The 17,989-nt window shown below is 45.2% G+C and overlaps 1 protein-coding gene across 9 annotated transcripts in view; it reads right to left on the bottom strand.

Moving 5' to 3' along the window:
• Positions 1 to 17,871, bottom strand: part of LOC138154275 (cyclin-dependent kinase 11B) — a 41,029-nt gene extending 23,158 nt beyond the window's left edge. For 2 of the 9 annotated variants that reach the window (XM_069078873.1, XM_069078874.1), the window contains exons 1-5: positions 17,013 to 17,871; positions 14,310 to 14,435; positions 13,141 to 13,256; positions 11,290 to 11,417; positions 10,109 to 10,265 (exon numbers count right to left, since the gene is read on the bottom strand). In XM_069078873.1, the coding sequence (XP_068934974.1) occupies positions 10,109 to 10,265; positions 11,290 to 11,417; positions 13,141 to 13,256; positions 14,310 to 14,420 (512 nt within the window). In that variant the 5' untranslated portion in view covers positions 14,421 to 14,435; positions 17,013 to 17,871. Of the gene's footprint in view, positions 1 to 10,108; positions 10,266 to 11,289; positions 11,418 to 13,140; positions 13,257 to 14,190; positions 14,238 to 14,309; positions 14,436 to 17,012 lie in introns of those variants that run through there. The other 7 variants (XM_069078875.1, XM_069078878.1, XM_069078877.1 and 4 more) reach the window with 6 other exon arrangements.
• Positions 17,872 to 17,989: the final 118 nt, after the last annotated feature.

Below are 17,989 nucleotides of genomic sequence, written 5' to 3'. Positions count from 1 at the left end.
TATGAAAACATGCCTGAGAGCTAAACCCAAAGGATCTTACAGGAAAGACTAAACACCCAAGTTCACAAATGTCCTGGGTAAATAACTCAAGACCACAGGGCAGGGTGTGTTTTCTTCACTGGTGCCCACTAAAGTCGAGGATGGTGCCAGAGAAGTGAATAGCTGGGAGGTAAACAGTTGGCCAAGAAGATGATGTCTGGGGATGGAGCTTGAATTTCTAAACCTTAGTGAGTTTAAAATATAAGAACACCAGGCTCTCAGGCAGGGAGAATATGCACCTATTAAGATCTGGCAAGAATGTACTGTTGGGTGGTCTGAAAATGCAAACAAAAATCTAAAATGAAAAGAACAGAGGGGGGAGGAAATTGTTGATATTTTCGCACCAAACTAGATGCCAAGTATGTACCAGAGTATGACTAAGGAAGTTACAATCTAAGAAAAAAAGAAGTGTCAGCACTCAAAAGGTACAGGTGACAAAATCCAAGGAAAGTGCCAATAAGAAAAGCCATTGCCTAAAATAGTCATACACAAACCCACAAAGGTCAGGACAGAGGAGGATCCCAGTGCCCATAAAGAGGTATCACTGAGATTTTGTGGGATGAACCCCATGACTGACATGAAGTCCTGAACAGGCAGGGGTACCCCTGCCAGGTGAAGATGTGAGGAGCAATGTATGGTAATAAAGTATGTGAATGTGAATAAATCCAGAAATCAAGAAGAGAAGGGCAGAGATCATTTCTGTGAAGTCCAGCAGAGGGGAAGACAAAAATAATTTTGTCAGTGACTGGAGTTGACTAAAGACCAGAAAAGGGGAATTAGACAAGAAGTCTGGAAAACATGATGAGCCTAGCATAAAGGCATGATAGAAGAAAGATGGGGGGCTCCAATGACCCAAGCATCTGCTAGAATTCTACCAAAAGCAGAGCATTTATCATTTCTTAATTCATCTCTAGGATAACTGCATTGTTCAAAGGCAGGGGTAGGGATGCGTGGGAAACCAATAAGGGAAATTTCTATTCTGGATCTGATTCTCACCAACAGAGAGCAACTGGGTGTGGGAAGTGGACTCTATCCTAAAAGTCTGTATTGGAGAAGGGGAAAGCTAGTCATACCTGAACCCTAGATTGGGAGAGGGGAAGGGCATATATATATTTCAAAGAGAAAAGGAATTCATGGACTAAAATTCTCCAAGGAAAGTCAGTCCAAGAGGGATGGAAAATTCTCAAGAATGAAATTCTGAAGGTATACAGAGAAAGACATCCCCTCTCCCCACTTTTATCTGATAGCATTCTAGAAATGTTATAGCAAAAAAGATAAAAAACAAAATTAAAGCTATAAACATCAGTAAAAAGGAGATAAAACAATCACTATCTGCAGATGACATGATAATCTACTTAGAAAACTCCTCAAAACCAACCAAGAAACTGACTGAGATAAAAGCTATAGCAACATAGGATACAAAAAAAATCACCAATTTTAAATATAACAAAAACTAGAAGGAAACCATGAGAAAATGCAACTGAAAATAACTATAAAACACATAAGACACGTTGCCGTTTACCAATACACAAATTTATATGAACACAACTACAAAACTTTCTACAGAATAAAAGGAGACAAATAACCAGAGAGATATTTTCTCTTTGTTGGGCAATGCCAATAGACTAAAAACAGCAATACTACCTAAATTAATCTATAGGGTTAGTGCTAAACCAATCAAATTACTGAGATCCAAATGATAAAATTCACACAGAAGAATAAAAAATCTAAAATCTCAAGGCAAAAAATGAAAAAGGCACAAATGAAGAGGGTAGAGTATGACCATAACTCACAAGCTAAAAAACAGAGTAGACTGTTGGAACAGGTGAGGTAAGTAAGAAACAGAAACAATTCAAAATGGTAAATAATTCAGCACCTGATAAACCCTAGGTTGCAAATTAATAGGGGAACAGATTTCTTTTTGACAAGAAATGCTGGGAAAACTGTAAAGTGTTTAGTCATAAATTAGGTTTAGACTAATATCTTATACATGACCTGAGTATAAATAATCACACCATCAAAAATTAAGAAGAGAATGAGTCTGGTACCTTTCATGGCAATGAATCATGGCAATGAGGATAATTCTTAACCAAATATAGAGGATATAATAAAAAGATGAACTAGACAATTTTGACTACATAAAATTAAAATGCTTTTGTATGAATATAATCAGGAAGATACAATCTGAAGAGAAACACCAGAGTGGGAAAATACTGGCATCAGATTTCAACAATAAAGGCTGGTTACCTAAGATATGTAGTGAACTGTCCCAATACTGAAGCACTAAGAGTCGTTCTCCAAAAAGGTTATTGCTGCTTGTTGTGTTTGCCCTTCTTTCTCAGAGGACCATGACATCAGGGAGGTGATACCGTGGCAGGCGAGTGAACTGGATTTAAGGGAGGCAGGGCTGGGCAAGGTCACCAGCCTCACTGTCTCCTCCAGAGCCACCTGGGTCCAGGGGCCTGATATTCAGCAGGACAACTGGAGATGGCCCAGGATGCAATGGGAGACCCTGGTCCTTTTAGGCTAAGGTCTTTTTAGGTTCTTACTTTGAATGAAGTAATGCCCATTCAGTGACTAGGCTTCTTTAAGAAGTGTATCAAGGGATGGCCCCTTTAATTAAAAAAAATCAAACTGGGATGGGAAGACCCTTAGGGTTCCAAGCCAAAAGAGAAAGTTACTATTTAGTATTTATAATCACTCTGTGCTAAGAAGGCCAGGACCCATAAGAATAGTTTTTAAAAGAGTTGCAAGCTATAAATGATAAGATAACATTCTTGAAACCACAAACAGTAAGAAAAAGGTAAATTAAAATCACCCTGAGCTTTTCACCTCTTACTATGCAGATTGGCAAAGATGAAAAAAGATAGCTACAATCACACTGAAAAGGGTATGGGAACACAGGTGGACTGGCATTCTAATGAAGGAAGTACGAAGTGGCCCGACTGGTCAAGATTTCAATGTGGAATTCCACAAGAAAAATAAACAACTATTCAATAACTGTGATCCAGCAGCAACCACACTACCTGGCATGCGCCCCAAAGAAGCCAGACAGAAATAAAGGCCCAATAAATAAAGAGCATCTCTCTTTGTGGTACCAAAGAACTGGCAACAAAATAGGTGACCACAGACTGGGGAACAGCTGAAACCCTGGTATGTGAATAAAGAACTATCACTGTGCAGCAAAAATGACAAACATGAAGAATGCAGAGCACCGTGTTGCAAAGCAAAACACAGATAATCAAGATAATAACATACAAAATGATTACAATGTACAAACCACTGAAAGGAAGCTGAAATATGAGTGAGAGATGTGGAGAAGAGGTGAGGAAGCAGGCCTCTGTCTGTGACCACAGCAGAGGGCCAGCGGACTTCGAGGGGAAGACACGGTGCACACCGCTGTGACATGGTCTTGATATTCCATCTGTTTGCTAATTTTTGTCTCTAAGGATGCATTGTTCAAGAGGCAAAAGGTATCAATAATAACAATTTTTTGAAAGTCACAAAAAGGAACATTTTTGGTGAAGAGGAAAAACAGCAGTCTTCTGAAGAGACACGTAGAACTGAGAACTCCCCGATCACGTTAAGATTTCTGGAACACATGTAGAGAAAATGGAAACAAAGGTAGCTACCCAACTGATAAATGTTCAAAGGGTATGAAGAAGCAGTTTTCAGATGAAGAAATCAAAGTTATCTATAATCCTATAAAAAAGTGCTCTAAATCACTATTGATTAGAGAAATGCAAATCAAAAGAGCTCTGAGGTACCACATCACACCCATCAGATTGGCTACGATGACAAAACAGGAAAATGATAAATGCTGGAGAAGATGTGGGAAAATTGGAACACTAATGCACTGCTGGTAGAGTTGTAAACTGATCCAACCATTCTGGAGAGCAATTTGGAACTATGCCCAAGGGGCTATAAAACTTTGACCCAATATGATGATATACTTAGAGAATCCTAGAGAATGAAGTAAAAAACTACTTGAGACAATAAATAAATTTGGCAAAGTTGCAGGATATAAAATAAACCCACATAAATCCTCGGCATTCCTATATATTTCCAATGAAATTCTACAGCAAGAGATAGAAAGAGAAATCCCATTTAAAGTTACTGTAGACATTATAAAATATTTGGGAATCTACTTGCCAAAACAAACCCAGGACCTATAGGATCATAACTACAAAACACTCTTCACACAAATTAAGTGAGATCTAACTAATTATTAAAATATCAATTGCTCCTGGCTGGGTGGAACTAATATAATATAAATGACAATTTTACCTAAATTAAATGATATATTTAGTGCCATACCAATCAATTTACCAAAAAACTATTTTATAGAGCTAGAAAAAATAGTAACAAAATCCATTTGGAAGAATAAACGGTCCAGAATATCAAGGGAATTAATGAAAAGAAATGCTAGGGAAGGTGGATTAGCTATATCAGATTTCAATCTGTATTATAAAGCAGCAGTCATCAAAACTACTTGGTACTGGCTGAGGAATAGAGGAGTGGATCAATGGAATAGATTAGGCACACGAGATTCAGAAGTCAATGACTATAGTAATCTATTGTTTGATAAACCCAAAGACCCCAGTTTTGGGGATAAGAACCCACCATTTGACAACAACTGCTAGGAAAACTGGAATATAGTGTGGCAGAAACTGGGCATAGACCATTATCTAACACCATATCCCAAAATCAAGTCTAAATGGGTGCATGATCTAGGTATAAAGGCTGATACTGTAAGCAATCTGGGAAAGCAAGGAATAGTTTACCTGTCAGATTTGTGGAGAGGGAAAGACTTTATGACTAAACAAGAATTAGAGAACATTATAAAATGCAAAATGGATAATTTTGATTACATTAAATTGAAAAGCTTCTGTACAAACAAAGCCAATGTAACCAAGATTAAGAAGGAGGTGGGAAATTAGAAAAGAATTTTTACAACCTATGTCTCTGACAAAGGACTCATTTCTAAAATATACAGAGAATTGAGCCAAATCTATAAGAATACAAGTCATTCCCCAACTGATAAATGGTCAAAGGATATGAACAGGCAGTTATCAGATAAAAAAATTAAAGATATCTATAAGCACATGAAGAAATGCTCTAAATGACTATTGATTAGAGAAATGCAAATCAAAACAACTCTGAGGTACCACATCTCACCAGTAAGATTGGCTAAGATGACAAAACAGGAAAATGACAAATGCTGGAGAGGATGTGGACAAATTGGAACACTAATGCATTGCTGGTGGAGTTGTGAACTGATCCAACCATTCTGGAGAGCAATCTGGAATTATGCCCAAAGGGCTATAAATAATTTTATACCCTTTGACCCAGCAATACCACTTCTAGGGTTGTATCCCAAAGAGATCATAGAAGTGGGAAAAAGACCCATATGTACAAAGATATTTATAGCAGCTCTTTCTATTGTAGAAAAGAATTGGAAATTGAGGGGAGACCCATCAACTGGGGAATGGCTGATCAAGCTGTGGTATATGAATGTAATGGAATATTACTGTAGTATAAGAAGTGATGAGCAGGCAGACTTCAGAAAAACCTGGAAAGTCTTACATGAACTGATGCTGAGTGAAGTGAGCAGAACCAGGAGAACACTGTACACAGTAACAGCCACACTGTACGATGACTGACCTTGATAAACTTAGTTCTTCTCAGCAATGCAAGGACCTTAAAACGACTCTAAAAGCCTCATGATGGAAAATGCTGTCCATGTCCAGAGAAAGAACTTTGTGGAGTCTGGATGCAGAGGGAGGCAGACTATTTACTCTCCTTTTCTTTTGTTTTTTTGCTTCTTCTTTCTCTTGGTTCCTCCCTTTAGTTCTAATTCTTTACATCGTGACTAATGTGAAAATATGTTTAATATGAATGTATAAGTAGAGCCTATGTCAGTTTGCATGCCATCTTGGGGAGAAGGAAGGAAAAGGAGGCGAAGAAAATTTACAACTCAAAATCTTATGGAAGTGAATGTTGAAACCTAAAAATAAATAAATTAATTATATTTTAAAACAAGAAAGCAAAGGCAATTAGCTACCAGATAGCCTTCTTTCTGTAAGAACACTGTCAGAAGTGCTAATGATCAGAAGGATTGAGACTCACAAGGAGTACTAAGGACAACAAAAAGGATTTCTTAGCCAGACTGAAAAACAGAGGCTGTTCAAAGAGGGATGGGACCATTGCTCAAGGTGGTTGGGGCAGTGATCACTGATCACAGAGGGAAGGAGGGACTCTACTGTATTGAGATTCTGCTTTCCCTGCCAAGGAGAAGGAGTTTTGTAATTAAGTCAAAGATAAGAAAAGTGATAGTCAAAGAGGACCTTCCTGCTTCTGATGAACTGAAGTCCCATGGATTGAATGAGCCACTTCTTCAAGGATTCAGAGAATGGGCAGATATGAAGGCTAAGCCTTCATCAGTGACTTCTGAAAGATGAAGGCGAACAGGACAGGTACTAGAGCACTGAAGGTCAGTGTCCTGGGCTGTTTTCAAAAAAGAGAATAGAATCTGCAAATTAATGATGGGTTAATGAGCTTGATTTCAACTCCTCAAAGCATTCTAGCACACACTGTTAGAAACAGTTAGTGCACATACTAGAAAAGGGCAAGGCTGTCAGAACTAATCTGGTTTCAGTAAACTACTCTTTTTTCAGATGGGGTCAGGGGAAAGTTACAAATACAGTCTCAGAGCAGGGGGGAGGGGACTGAGTCTCCTCATCTCACCTAGCTTGGAAGAGCAGCCACCCCTCATAGGCCCAGTGCCTCCTCCTTTGCCAGCCTGGGGAACCTGCTCCTGGGAGCTCCCCACAGGGCTACCAGACTTACTGAGGACTCCTGATAGGCTCAGGGTTCCTGAGGAGCAGGGATTACACAAGTAGCTCCTTCATGCCTGGCCTGAATAGTTTTTCTAGACTTCAGCCGTGTTTGATGACATAGCCTGAGCATCAAAATGCTTGTGAGGCCTCTCCTCCAGCTGCAAGGAGCTGGCTGCCACCAGGAACGACAATGTAACCATCAGAAACAGGAGGTTCACAACAGACAGACTTCTTCCACGTAAACAGATGATCAGAGATGGCTGTCATCCTGCAAAGGCCACAGTGCCTGGCCAAGATGCATGAGACAACTCCACACGGCATTTTTGTTTTCGGATACAGAAGCCAATTTGGTGGTGGCAAAAGCAGAGGCTCTGGCATGACTCCTTTGACTATGCAAGGAAAAATGAAGCAGAACACAGACTTGTACGGCATGGCTGCATGCTAGAAAAGACACCCAAGAGCAGAACGAAGGAAGGCAGGGCTGGCATGAAGGCGAGGAGGGGGAGTAAAGGCATTCTGGAGGATGTTTATCTGGGAAGAGATGATGGATTTTTCATCAGAGCACAAATAAACTATGTTAAAAACTTCCAAAGGCAAAAAAAAAAAAAAAGATGGATGAAATGTGAGCAAGACAGCGGCATGACTGGGTAGACTGGGAACCGGCGAAGGGATGGACTCGATCGAAGTCCTTGATGACAGCGTGCGTCCCACTAGTTCAGGCATAGCCTTCTAATGGGTAAAAGGGAATCCTCATGGAATCTGAGGAAGCTAAAGATCTTGGGGGGAGAGCTAATGCATTGGGTAAGCAGCCAAGATCCTGAAAGCCCTTGGCAGGTTAGAGAATTAGGCTGAATCTCATACTTGGGGCTGAGAAAACAACCTCTCCTTGCAGCGGGAAGCAGACAAAGGTCTGGGGATCACAGCTGAGGAAGGGCACTGGTGAAGAGGCTGAAGTCTGTTCCATCTGGAGATGCCAGTCTGGGGAGACTCAGGAAGGAAAGGATGGACAGCTGTCTTCAGGTTCTCTTGTAGGAGAGGAGACCTGCCTGAATAACCATACACTCAGGGCCCTATTAGTGAGCTGCAAATCCCCTGAAGGAGACCCAGAGATCTGAATGTAAAATCCGGTCATTGGCTCCAGCTTAGCGGAAACGAGCCTTGTGAATCTGAACAATGCAACCAAATCAGGGGAGTCGCCATCTGCACGAATTCTGGCCCTTGCTGGGTCAGGAAGAACTAAGAGCAATGGGCAGAAGCTGCAAACAGGCAGACTGATGTCTGATGCTGGGACACGCTTTCTAACAATTCATGGGGATTCTTCTTCCAAGGAGAGGGTGGGACCAGCTCCGATTCTGATGTCCTGTGATTGTGCCCCTCAATCCCCTCACACCCCTTTCCTGCTGGCACCAGCTCACACCAGGGCTGTCTGCCTCTCACTTTCAAGCCTCAACTTCTCGGTGCATTGCCTGTCTCCAATATCCCCCTCACCTTTCTCCTTCTCTTCCAATCTGACCGCTTACTGAGACTGCTCTGAGCTCCCCCTTGCTGACTTCACAGCCCCTTCAGGAAGCACAGGCACCTGTTGGCCATTCTACCTAGAGCCTCCTCCAGCAATGAGCCCACCCCAAGATGTCTCGTGCCCTGGTCCTTCCCTCTGTCCACACTGCTATGCCCCTGCTTGGGCACTGCTCCCTCGATGGTCCTCTGCAGGACAGAAGCTTCCTCCCTGGTGTTCCAGGCTCCCTTCTTATCTTTTACTGATGATCAAATCATCTGCCTAACACACAAATCGAACAACATCCCTCTTTTCTCAAACCCTTTGATGGTCCTCGCTGCTTCCCAAATAGTTTATAGACACTGTGGGCTGGGACTCAAGGTGCTCCCCAACCTGATACCACCTTCCCTTCCAGGCTTTAGGCATGTGAATCAGCCTTGCTCCCCTCGCACCCCTTCCCACCATGTTCTGGTCATGCTTTTCCATGGGCCTAGAATTCTGACCCCCTCTCCCATCCAGCTCTGATACCATCTCTCCCATGAAGCCTTCCCTGATGCCCTCCCCTAAGAAAGTCATCAGCTTTCCCCTAGTCTGACTTTGAAGAGCAATGATTTAGCACCTGTGGAACCCAATGAGCACAGATTTAGAGCTAGAAGGGCCCTTAAGGGCCGTCAAAATGCAAACTCCTCATTCTCCATGTGATGACACTGAGGCTGGGAGAGGCAGAACAACTTGCCAGGGTCACCCAGCCACTAAGTGTCTGAGGCAGGATTTGCACTCGGGTCTTCTTGACTGCGCGCCCATGGCTCTAGCCACTGTACCGCCTGGCTGTCCGTTATCTCCTCCCCCCCTTGTTGGTCCCTTACACAATACAAGCTCCAAGGGAGGCCAGGATGTCTCTTCTCTGCACCCAGCCCATTGTGCCGGCTTCCTAAGCTCAATTATGTCCACGTCTTCTCTCTCCTTAGCTCCACGTCCCACCACATAATGACAGCGCCCACCTCACAGGGCTGCGGGGGGATTCCAGTGAGATCCCCGGGAGGGCTCTGGAGACGCTGGCTCTCAGCGCTGTCCGAAGCGTCTACCGCCCAGACTGTTTTAGCCGTCCTTCCTCGGCCCCTGCTGCGAGGCCTCCAACTTCCTCCTTATTTCTCTTTGCCTCCAACTTCCTCCTGCTCTACTCTAGCCTGCCTGAGGGATGCTACAGGCTCAGCGGAGGACACCCTGTAATCTCGTGGCTCTCCCGCCCAAGAACCTGGAACCCCCAGTTTTTAAACTGGCATCGAGGGAGGCCCATGAGCCAGCCAGTACCCACCAGGCCCCCTCCCTCATTTCTCATGATTCCTCAGCTGACTCCTTTGCTTTAGCTACACTGAGAACACTAGACTACCCTTTCCTCCTTTGATATATTTGCATCATTTTCTAGAAAGCTCAGTTCCAAGTTATATTTCTACAGGAAGCTTTCACTATCTAACGTGATCTCACACTGACTTCTTTCATTCTTCCTTCACTCAGCACTTATGGACAGAGCCTCAGTTATGCTCCTCTCTCCTTGCAGATGCATTCCTTTCAAATTATCAGCCTGCCTTTCCATTCCTGTTACAACTGCAAGGAATCTGTTTCTGTACACTGCGTTTTACAGGGAACAACGATGAAGGTGATGATACAGCGCTTACTCGTCCCAGGCACTGTGCTAAGCACTTTACCAGTGGGCTGGCTACCTAAAGGCTCTCACCTCTCCCTCCTGGAATGTTCCCGCGCCATCTCCCTCCTTTTCTGCCTCTCCCATTCCCGCCGCGCTTTATCCTGCTCCTCCCGATGCCTTTTCCGCCGCTCATGTTCGCGCTCCTTCTCTTTCACCCTGGCATGCTTCCCTAATGAGGGGAAACGTCCTGTCACATTCATAGGAATACAGTGAAGTCCCAGGAAATTAACTTAAAATATAAGTTACAGCAATACACATATCCTTGACTCATATTTCTAACCAAAATGTCAGTTAATAAATCACATCTCAAATGTATCCACAGGAAGTTTTCTTCAATGCCCTGCCCCCCCATGAGCACCCACACATGTGTATGTGTGTACGTACATGTGTACATATACACACATAGAGAAGTACTGATGACTCCTAACTTCTCTTTAGGCCAAACACATTGTTTTTGGACTCAACCCATTAGAATCTCTCTGGGTTTGGGGCCTAGGGGTCCCAACCCTCCCCGGGTTCTCTGGCACTCTCCCATCTCTCCCACTCTACGTGGCGTACCCCACAAGACAGAGAGCACCAGAACAAGGATGGGGCCCGAGTTCAAGCACAAGCTACGCCACTTCCTGTGTGACTGGACAAGTCACAACTGCTTCAATACTTTCAGTATCCTTTACAAAAACAAAAACAAAACTCGAATAATTCCTATCCTGGCTCCCTGTTTCAAGGATCAATTAAGATAATGAGATGTAATGTAATAATAGAAACACTTTGTAAAGTATTCTCTACATGGAAGACAACCTGCCTGGCAACAAGACTGACCACAAGGCTGGCCAGCCCATGGGAGGACCTGGAGTCAGAAACGGACACAGAGTGGATAGCATGCATGGTGTGGGCCACTCTGCTCTCCAGTCCGTGCATCTGATGGGTCACTGTTCTCACTGATAAGTGACAAGTGAAACGTGAATTATAATTATTAAATCTGCTCAATATTAAATAGCAGAGATAGGGGTGTGGAATTCTATACTCTGAACCAAATAAATTTCACCTGATGAAATCATACCTAGGGACAAAGCAATATAAAAATAATAGGGGGAAACTCCCCAAAGGGATAGTGGCCCGCCTCTGCAGAATGCTCTAGGGAAGCAAAGTCTGAAGGAAAGAAAGAACTGAACTCAAAGGGACTTGGCATGAAAAGGAAAGCAGCTCTGTACCTCCCTCTGCTGAGTGGCTGCGATGCCGACGTTTCTCTTTCCTCTTCTCATCTTTCCTGTGATGAGCTTTCTCTTTACGTGACATTTGCTGGGGTGGTTTGATAGCCAAGGAGTCATCTTCTTCACCTCTAAGAGTACAATGAAAAAGGGTAATTACTCCATACACAACAGGGGCACTTAGAACACATTAGAGAATTAACAACTTAATATAAGCATGGCCACAAACTACAAAAAAAGGCAGAAGGAGGCATGGTTTTCCTCTGCATGTGAGAATGAAGAGGGTCAGATATTAGTCAGGATGTAAACCTGAAATCATAGCAAAAATGTATTTCTGTAGGGTTTGGTCAGATGAAAAGTTAAGGGAAAAGTCAACCTGAACACTGAGAGAGATCCTCAAAACACAAGTCTTTCAAGCAGATGGAATGGTCTGAAGAACTCCTTTCCAGCCCCTGCTACTTCTACATTAGGCTGGCAAAACTCACTGCCATCAAGGCTTCTTTCCACTTGCTTAAGGAGGGGATGAATGTATGGTGTAGGGGAAAGTACGCTGCGCCAGGAAAACAGGCTTCTAGTCCTGGTGCTGCCCTGACAAGCCATACAACCTTAGAAAAGGCAAGTAACTGCTCTGGGTCTCACTTTTCTCATCTTTTGGTTGAAAAGGTTACTCTAGATGACCCCATAGCACCTCGAAAAATCCTACAGCTCTGTCAAAGTCAAGCTTTATCCAGGCAGTTCAGTGATGAGGAGGACAGAATGCTAGGTCTGGACTCCAGCCCCACTTACTTGCTCTGAGACCCTGGGCAAGTCACTTAATTTCAATTTCCCTCAGTTTCCTCATCTATAAAATGGGCATAATAATAGCACTTCTCTCTCAGATTCTTGGGAGCCTCAAATGAGACCCATATATATATATATATATATATAAATACTGGGTGGCACTGTCCAGTAAACGTGTACTGAGTACCTACTTGTGTTAGGCACTGTGGTATCCCAACTCACTTCAGAATGCCAGTTACCCCACTACATTTAGGACATCAAGAACCAGGAAAACTAGAATAATAATAGCTTAAGATTTTAAAAGTGCTTTCCATATAATGACCACATGAGTGGGGCAACATGAGTATTCTTTTGTTTCTTTCATAGAACTGAAACTCAGGTTCAAAGAGGGTGACTGCCCACTTCTCCAGAACAACACAGGAGATAAGCTAACAGACACAGAAGTACAAGAACAGGGGCTTTCAGATCTAGGATGCTCCCGAGCCGCTCTGCTGGCTAGATTCACCTCCTCAATTCCTAGGAGCACCAGCTGGGAAAGAATCTGACAGTAAAGCCAGCCAGCTAGGATACCAAGTTTGCATCTTCCCCATGTTTCCTATGAAATGAGGACCAATACATTGTTACCACAAAACACTGTAGATTTTAAATAGAAATGTTACTGCTTAATCTACAAACAATTCTACATTCTGTAGACATCCTGCCTCTGACACTCACTAGCTAAGTGCCCCACCTTCTGTTTCCTCACCTGTAAAAGGGGGATGAGGTGCTTGTGCTATAGGCTATGGCTTAAAGGAAGCACATGTGAAGAGTGCTTTACAAGCTTCCACATGCCATATAAATGCCAGCTGTTGTTGTTATTTTTAGATCTTCAAGCACGGAAGAGGTGGGTAATTTGGGAGAAACCACATAATGACTCAGTTCTAAACATGGAATTCAGACTAGCAATCGATCCCCAAGACAGACCTTTTCAAAGCAATACTTAGGAACCTCAGCCAGACAGATAAGCTGGCATGACAGAGGTCCCTCCACCAGACCTGCATTCAGTCTCGAGCAGTTGGTTTGCCACCCACTTACCTATCTTCCATAGAATCTTCCCTCCTGTAAGGTGAATTCCTGATGGTTATCTCCATACGGTGATCTCTCAGCTCCCCCTCTTCAAGGGAATCCCGCTTGGAATCCCGATCATCAGACTAAAAGGAAAACAGAAAAAGAAAAAAACCAACCATTTTACTTTTTGAAAAATGATATGCAGGTTAGCTTCATCAATGACCTCAGACACAAAATTTTACACAAATTTCAATGGGCCAATAAAATTCAAAAATCAAATTCTTTCATTAGGGGCATACAATGTCTCTTAGTGCCTGCAACCCTTGAAGTGCAGGGAGGTGTGGAAGTCCTAGGAAGCTGGTGCATATGTTTAGTGGTAGAGTCAGTGAGGCAGGCTTGTTCATGAGCATCAGGCCACACGAGGAAGGCAGCACTCTCTTCTTCTGCAGTTACTAATGAGGTTTCTAGACCCCACATAGAGAAGAAAGCTAAAGCATGTATATACAGCTCTCTGGTGTACACAGCACTGGGCTATATTCAACAGATACGTAAATGAAGGTGGCATTCTACCCAACAGAGTGCCAACTTACTGAAGAGCTCTTCTCAGCATGTTACTTTGCAAACTAATACAGATGTTAATTTCTCAAAGCAATACTTTATCAATCTTTATAAACAGAATTATTTGTAAGTGTGAGCATGAAAAGAATTAAAAACATTAATCCAATTGCACTTAAAAATATTCAGTAATGATGTTAGGCCTCAAATACTTTATTCTCCAAACAAATTTTCATGTAGCATAAGGGTTCTTAACCTTTTTCTGCGACATGGCCCCATTCAATAGTCTTGTGAAGACTATGGATCCTTTCTCAGAATCACATTTTTAAATACGTAAAGTAAAATACATAGGATTACAAAAAAAAAAAACAATCGAAATAGTTGTAAAAGTCTTTAAAAAATATGTTCAAGAACCCCAGGTTAAGAACCCCTGATCTAGAAATAGCTTTAGTTTGTTATCTCTGGGATAAACTGAGAAATCAGATGGGGTTTTGGTAACTTTTGAAAGAGACTTTGGCTCACCTGTGACATTTGGAAGTACAAAACCACTTCACCGAAGAAGCGAGGTTCTAATGGAAAAATGAGTGCAAAGACATTAAACTTCCTTTTTACCAACCATTGACTTTAAAAAAGTGGCTTACATTTTTTATGCGTTTTATCTCTGCCTTCTCTTCTTGTTCCTTCCTCCGCTTCTTTTCCTGAAGAATTTCATCTAAAGTTTTCACTTTCCAAGAATCCTTTTCATCACCCATTTGAGTTAAGACACACTGAAAGAAGAAAACATTGGAAGAGTGTGAAAGAGAAGCCAAGCAAAGCCCAGCATGGTTGGAGATGCTGCCTGCCCTTGTGAAACAGCTGTTTGTGAGCAGCATGAAGGATGATGCTTTGGTGGAAGAGCTCCTACCAGCTGCACCTGTGGAACACGCCCCAGGTCTCTTTAAGCCAGTGCTCAGGATCCTGTCCCCCATGAGAACCATCAGGACCTATCGAGGCAGTGACCAGGAGCAACAGGAAAGCCCAAAGACCTCTGAGCAGAGGGAGGTAAATCAGGCTGGGATGAAGCAACGTAAAGACAGCCCCTCTGGAAGCAGGGCAGTTAGGCCATGGATGATACCAGAGTGGCAGGGAAGCATTTCTATTTCTCAGTCTCTCTCCTAATAGCCCCAAAAGTGAGGGCTTCCCAGACACCCACTCATTTCATCTTATTCCGTGTATTTTACAAACTGGACTTGTCCTCTAAACATGCCTGGGCTCTCCTGCCTCCCTGTCTGTGCAGATGCCATTCTTTATGAAAAGGATGTCCCCCACACTTCTTTACTTGCTGAATTCTTACCCTTCCTTAAAGTTGCACTAATACCTTCTCCATGAAGCTTTTCCTGAAAATCCTATCATAGGATCACAAACTTACAGCTGAGAGTTTAAAGACAATCTAGTCCAACCCTTTCGTTGTATAGATGAGGAGATGAAGGTCCAGAGAGGGTATGTCACTTACCCAAGGTCAGACAGAACGCTGGGCAGGAAGACCTGAGTTCAAATACAGCCTCAGGCGCTTATTAGCAGTTTGACCCTGGGCAAGTCACTTCACTTGTCTGCTTCAGACAATAACAGCACCTATCTCTCAGGGGTGTGTGAGGTAATTAAATGAGATAATAATCCTAAAGTGTTGAGTACAGTGCCTGGCATATAGTAAACACTATATAAATGTTAGTTATGAGTGTTGTAAGTGATAGAGATGGGATCCAAACTCTGGCATCAAACCTGCTGCATGACCCACTGGACCTTGGAAGTATAAGAGTAAAAGAGACTTAAGGTAGTAGTATTGTGGCTAACGGCACGGTGGCCAGAGCCCTGGACTTGGAATTTGGACACCAGGCAGGCCACAAACTGTTTTTGAGCCTCAGGTTCCTCACTTATAGGGGAAATATAGTATCTGCCTCACAGATATGTGTGTGTGTGTGTGTGTGTGTGTGTGTGTGTGTTTCTCACTAATCTGCACTAACCCAACAATCACCAGAAAGCTGGACGGAAAGTGATCAATTTTGAGGCCACAGCAATTCAGTAAGTTTAACTTAGCTTCATCAACTCTCCCAGGCTCCAAATTTTGCACAAATTTCAATGAGACCTGTCCACTGAAAAAAATCTTCCTTGGCTCTAAAATAATCATACACAACAACATTTACACTAGGTGCCACATATGCATTTAAAAAGCAGCACAGTGTTAATACTTTAAGGAAAGGTCCTTTCACAGATCCTTGAGGTATTCATGTAGCTACAGAGTCAGAAGGCCTAGGTTCAAATCCCAGCTCTGCCACTTACTATGTCTGTGATCATGAACATAACCGGGCCTCGGTTTCCTCCTCTGCAAAACTGGACACTACAACGTCTCAAGTCCCTCCCGGCCTTCTCTTTGCTCCCCGGGTTCTCATTATCTGCGTTCCTGTCTTGTTTCCCCACTTGGCAGTAAGGACAGGGCCCATGTGACATCTGAAGCTCCCATTTCCTCCAGAGCCCAGCACCGGGCTCTACAAAGCAGCGTCTCAATAAATGGGGCCCTGGAAGGATAAACTTCACCATTTATCTGAACGTCGCATCCAGAAGGGGCCTCAGAAACTTTCCACCATTCGCAGGACGAGGAAAGGCGCCTCCCAAGTACGATCCCTTTCACACCCCACAACAGGCACCTGGATTCTGGCGCCCACTTTCCAGAGGAGGAAACCGGCGGTCCAGGTTACTAAGCGCCGGAGGTGGGGGCAGGGGCGGCAGCTGGGTCCCGGGCACCCCGGCCCTCAGTGGCATTAACAGGGGGACCCACAGCGGAGCAACTATGACGACGACAACAGTTACACTGTCTCGGTCACCCTGCGAGGTTAGGCCCACCGCGGTACAGGTGAGGAAACTGAGGCGGAGAAACTAGAGCTATTCTCTCCGTTGGACAGACCAGGAAACAGCCTCAGAGAAGTCGAGCCGCTCGCCCAGGGGACAAGATTCAAACCCGGCTCCGGCGCCTTACTCGCCCTGCCGTCCCACCTCTCTTTCTTGGACCCCCAAGCGGCGGAACTCCCCGGCGGCCAGGCCACGGACCCAGGCCTCGGTTTTTCCCTCTGTACAATGGGCCGCTTCTGGCCGGAGGGCTCGGAGCCCACGCGAGGGCGGGGGCAGACAGCGGGCAGTCTCGCCACCGAGGTCTGGAGGCGGGCCCGCCCTCGGCCCCGCCACAGGCCCCGCGCCCGGAACCCTCCCCGAGCCGGGAACAGGAAGACCAACAGGCAGGCCCGGGGGGCCCCCTGGGCGGCCTCGGCCCCAGGCCGGGCATCTCCCCACCAGCCCGAGGGCCAAACACTCACCACCGCGCCTGCCGCCGCCGCCGTCGCCGCCGCCGCCACCACCGGACCGGGAGACTGAGGAGAACCAGCATCGGGCGCGGGAGAAGCGCGTCACTTCCCGGCGCGGCGCGGCCCGGTGACGTCAGGAGCGCGGGCGGGGAGCAGATGCCGGGAGCCAGCCCGCTGTCCGCCAGCGGCACTTTCGCCACGAGCATCTCTGCCACCCAAGGGGCGCGAGCACGCGGGTGCGGTACGTGCAGCCCCGTCGGGTTGGACACGTCATTTCCCCAAACTCCTCGCAAAAACCCCGCCTTTTCCAACGGGAGCGGCCGCATCTGCGGGGAATCTGCGGGAACATCTGGATGGAGCCCGGGGCCGCAGGTGGCAAAGATGCATCGCCCCTGGCGCAGAGCCCCGCATCCCTGCCTCTGCCCCCTCCCCCAGCTCTCCCCTTTCCCGGTGCAGCGGGCCTAGAGCGCGCTTTGGAGTCCGGCGCTCCAGGTTCCATCTTTCTCTGGAAGGCATTTACTCTGTGGGCTCGGTTTCGTCATCCGTAAAGGGGGGCGGCCGGCCCCTGCAGAGCCTGGGGAGAGCGCGGGAGGGCTGTGCTTTGGGGGCAGCCCGCTCCGATGGTGCGCGCGTTCCTGTTCGCTGCCGCTGCCTCGCACCCCACACTTCCCGCCCCCGCGTCCGGCCGGCTGCGTGGTCCCCGTAGCCCCTGCCTTAGTTTCCTAAGCTGTAAAATGGAGACAGTAACCGCCCACGTTCCGCCCAGGGTCGTTGTAAGAATCAGAGAAGGCAGTATCGGAGAGCGCTTTGCGCACTGCCTGGCACAGAGAAAGCACTTAATAAATGATCCTTCTCCTTTCTTCCCGGAGTTTTGTCTTTTTAAGGGCTGCCCTGCTACAGCAATTAATCAAGCAATAAACTTTTATTAAGGGCCTTCTAAGTACCAGGCACGGGGCGAAGTGCAGGGGAGACAATGAGATGCACAAGAC

Source organism: Petaurus breviceps, unplaced genomic scaffold, assembly GCF_028583685.1.
Source record: "Petaurus breviceps papuanus isolate PSGF00001 unplaced genomic scaffold, PetGlider_PUasm1.0 91041, whole genome shotgun sequence".
Lineage (NCBI taxonomy): Eukaryota > Metazoa > Chordata > Mammalia > Diprotodontia > Petauridae > Petaurus > Petaurus breviceps.
Note: the sequence above shows the minus strand (reverse complement) of the source record. Positions and strands in the feature narration are given on the sequence as shown.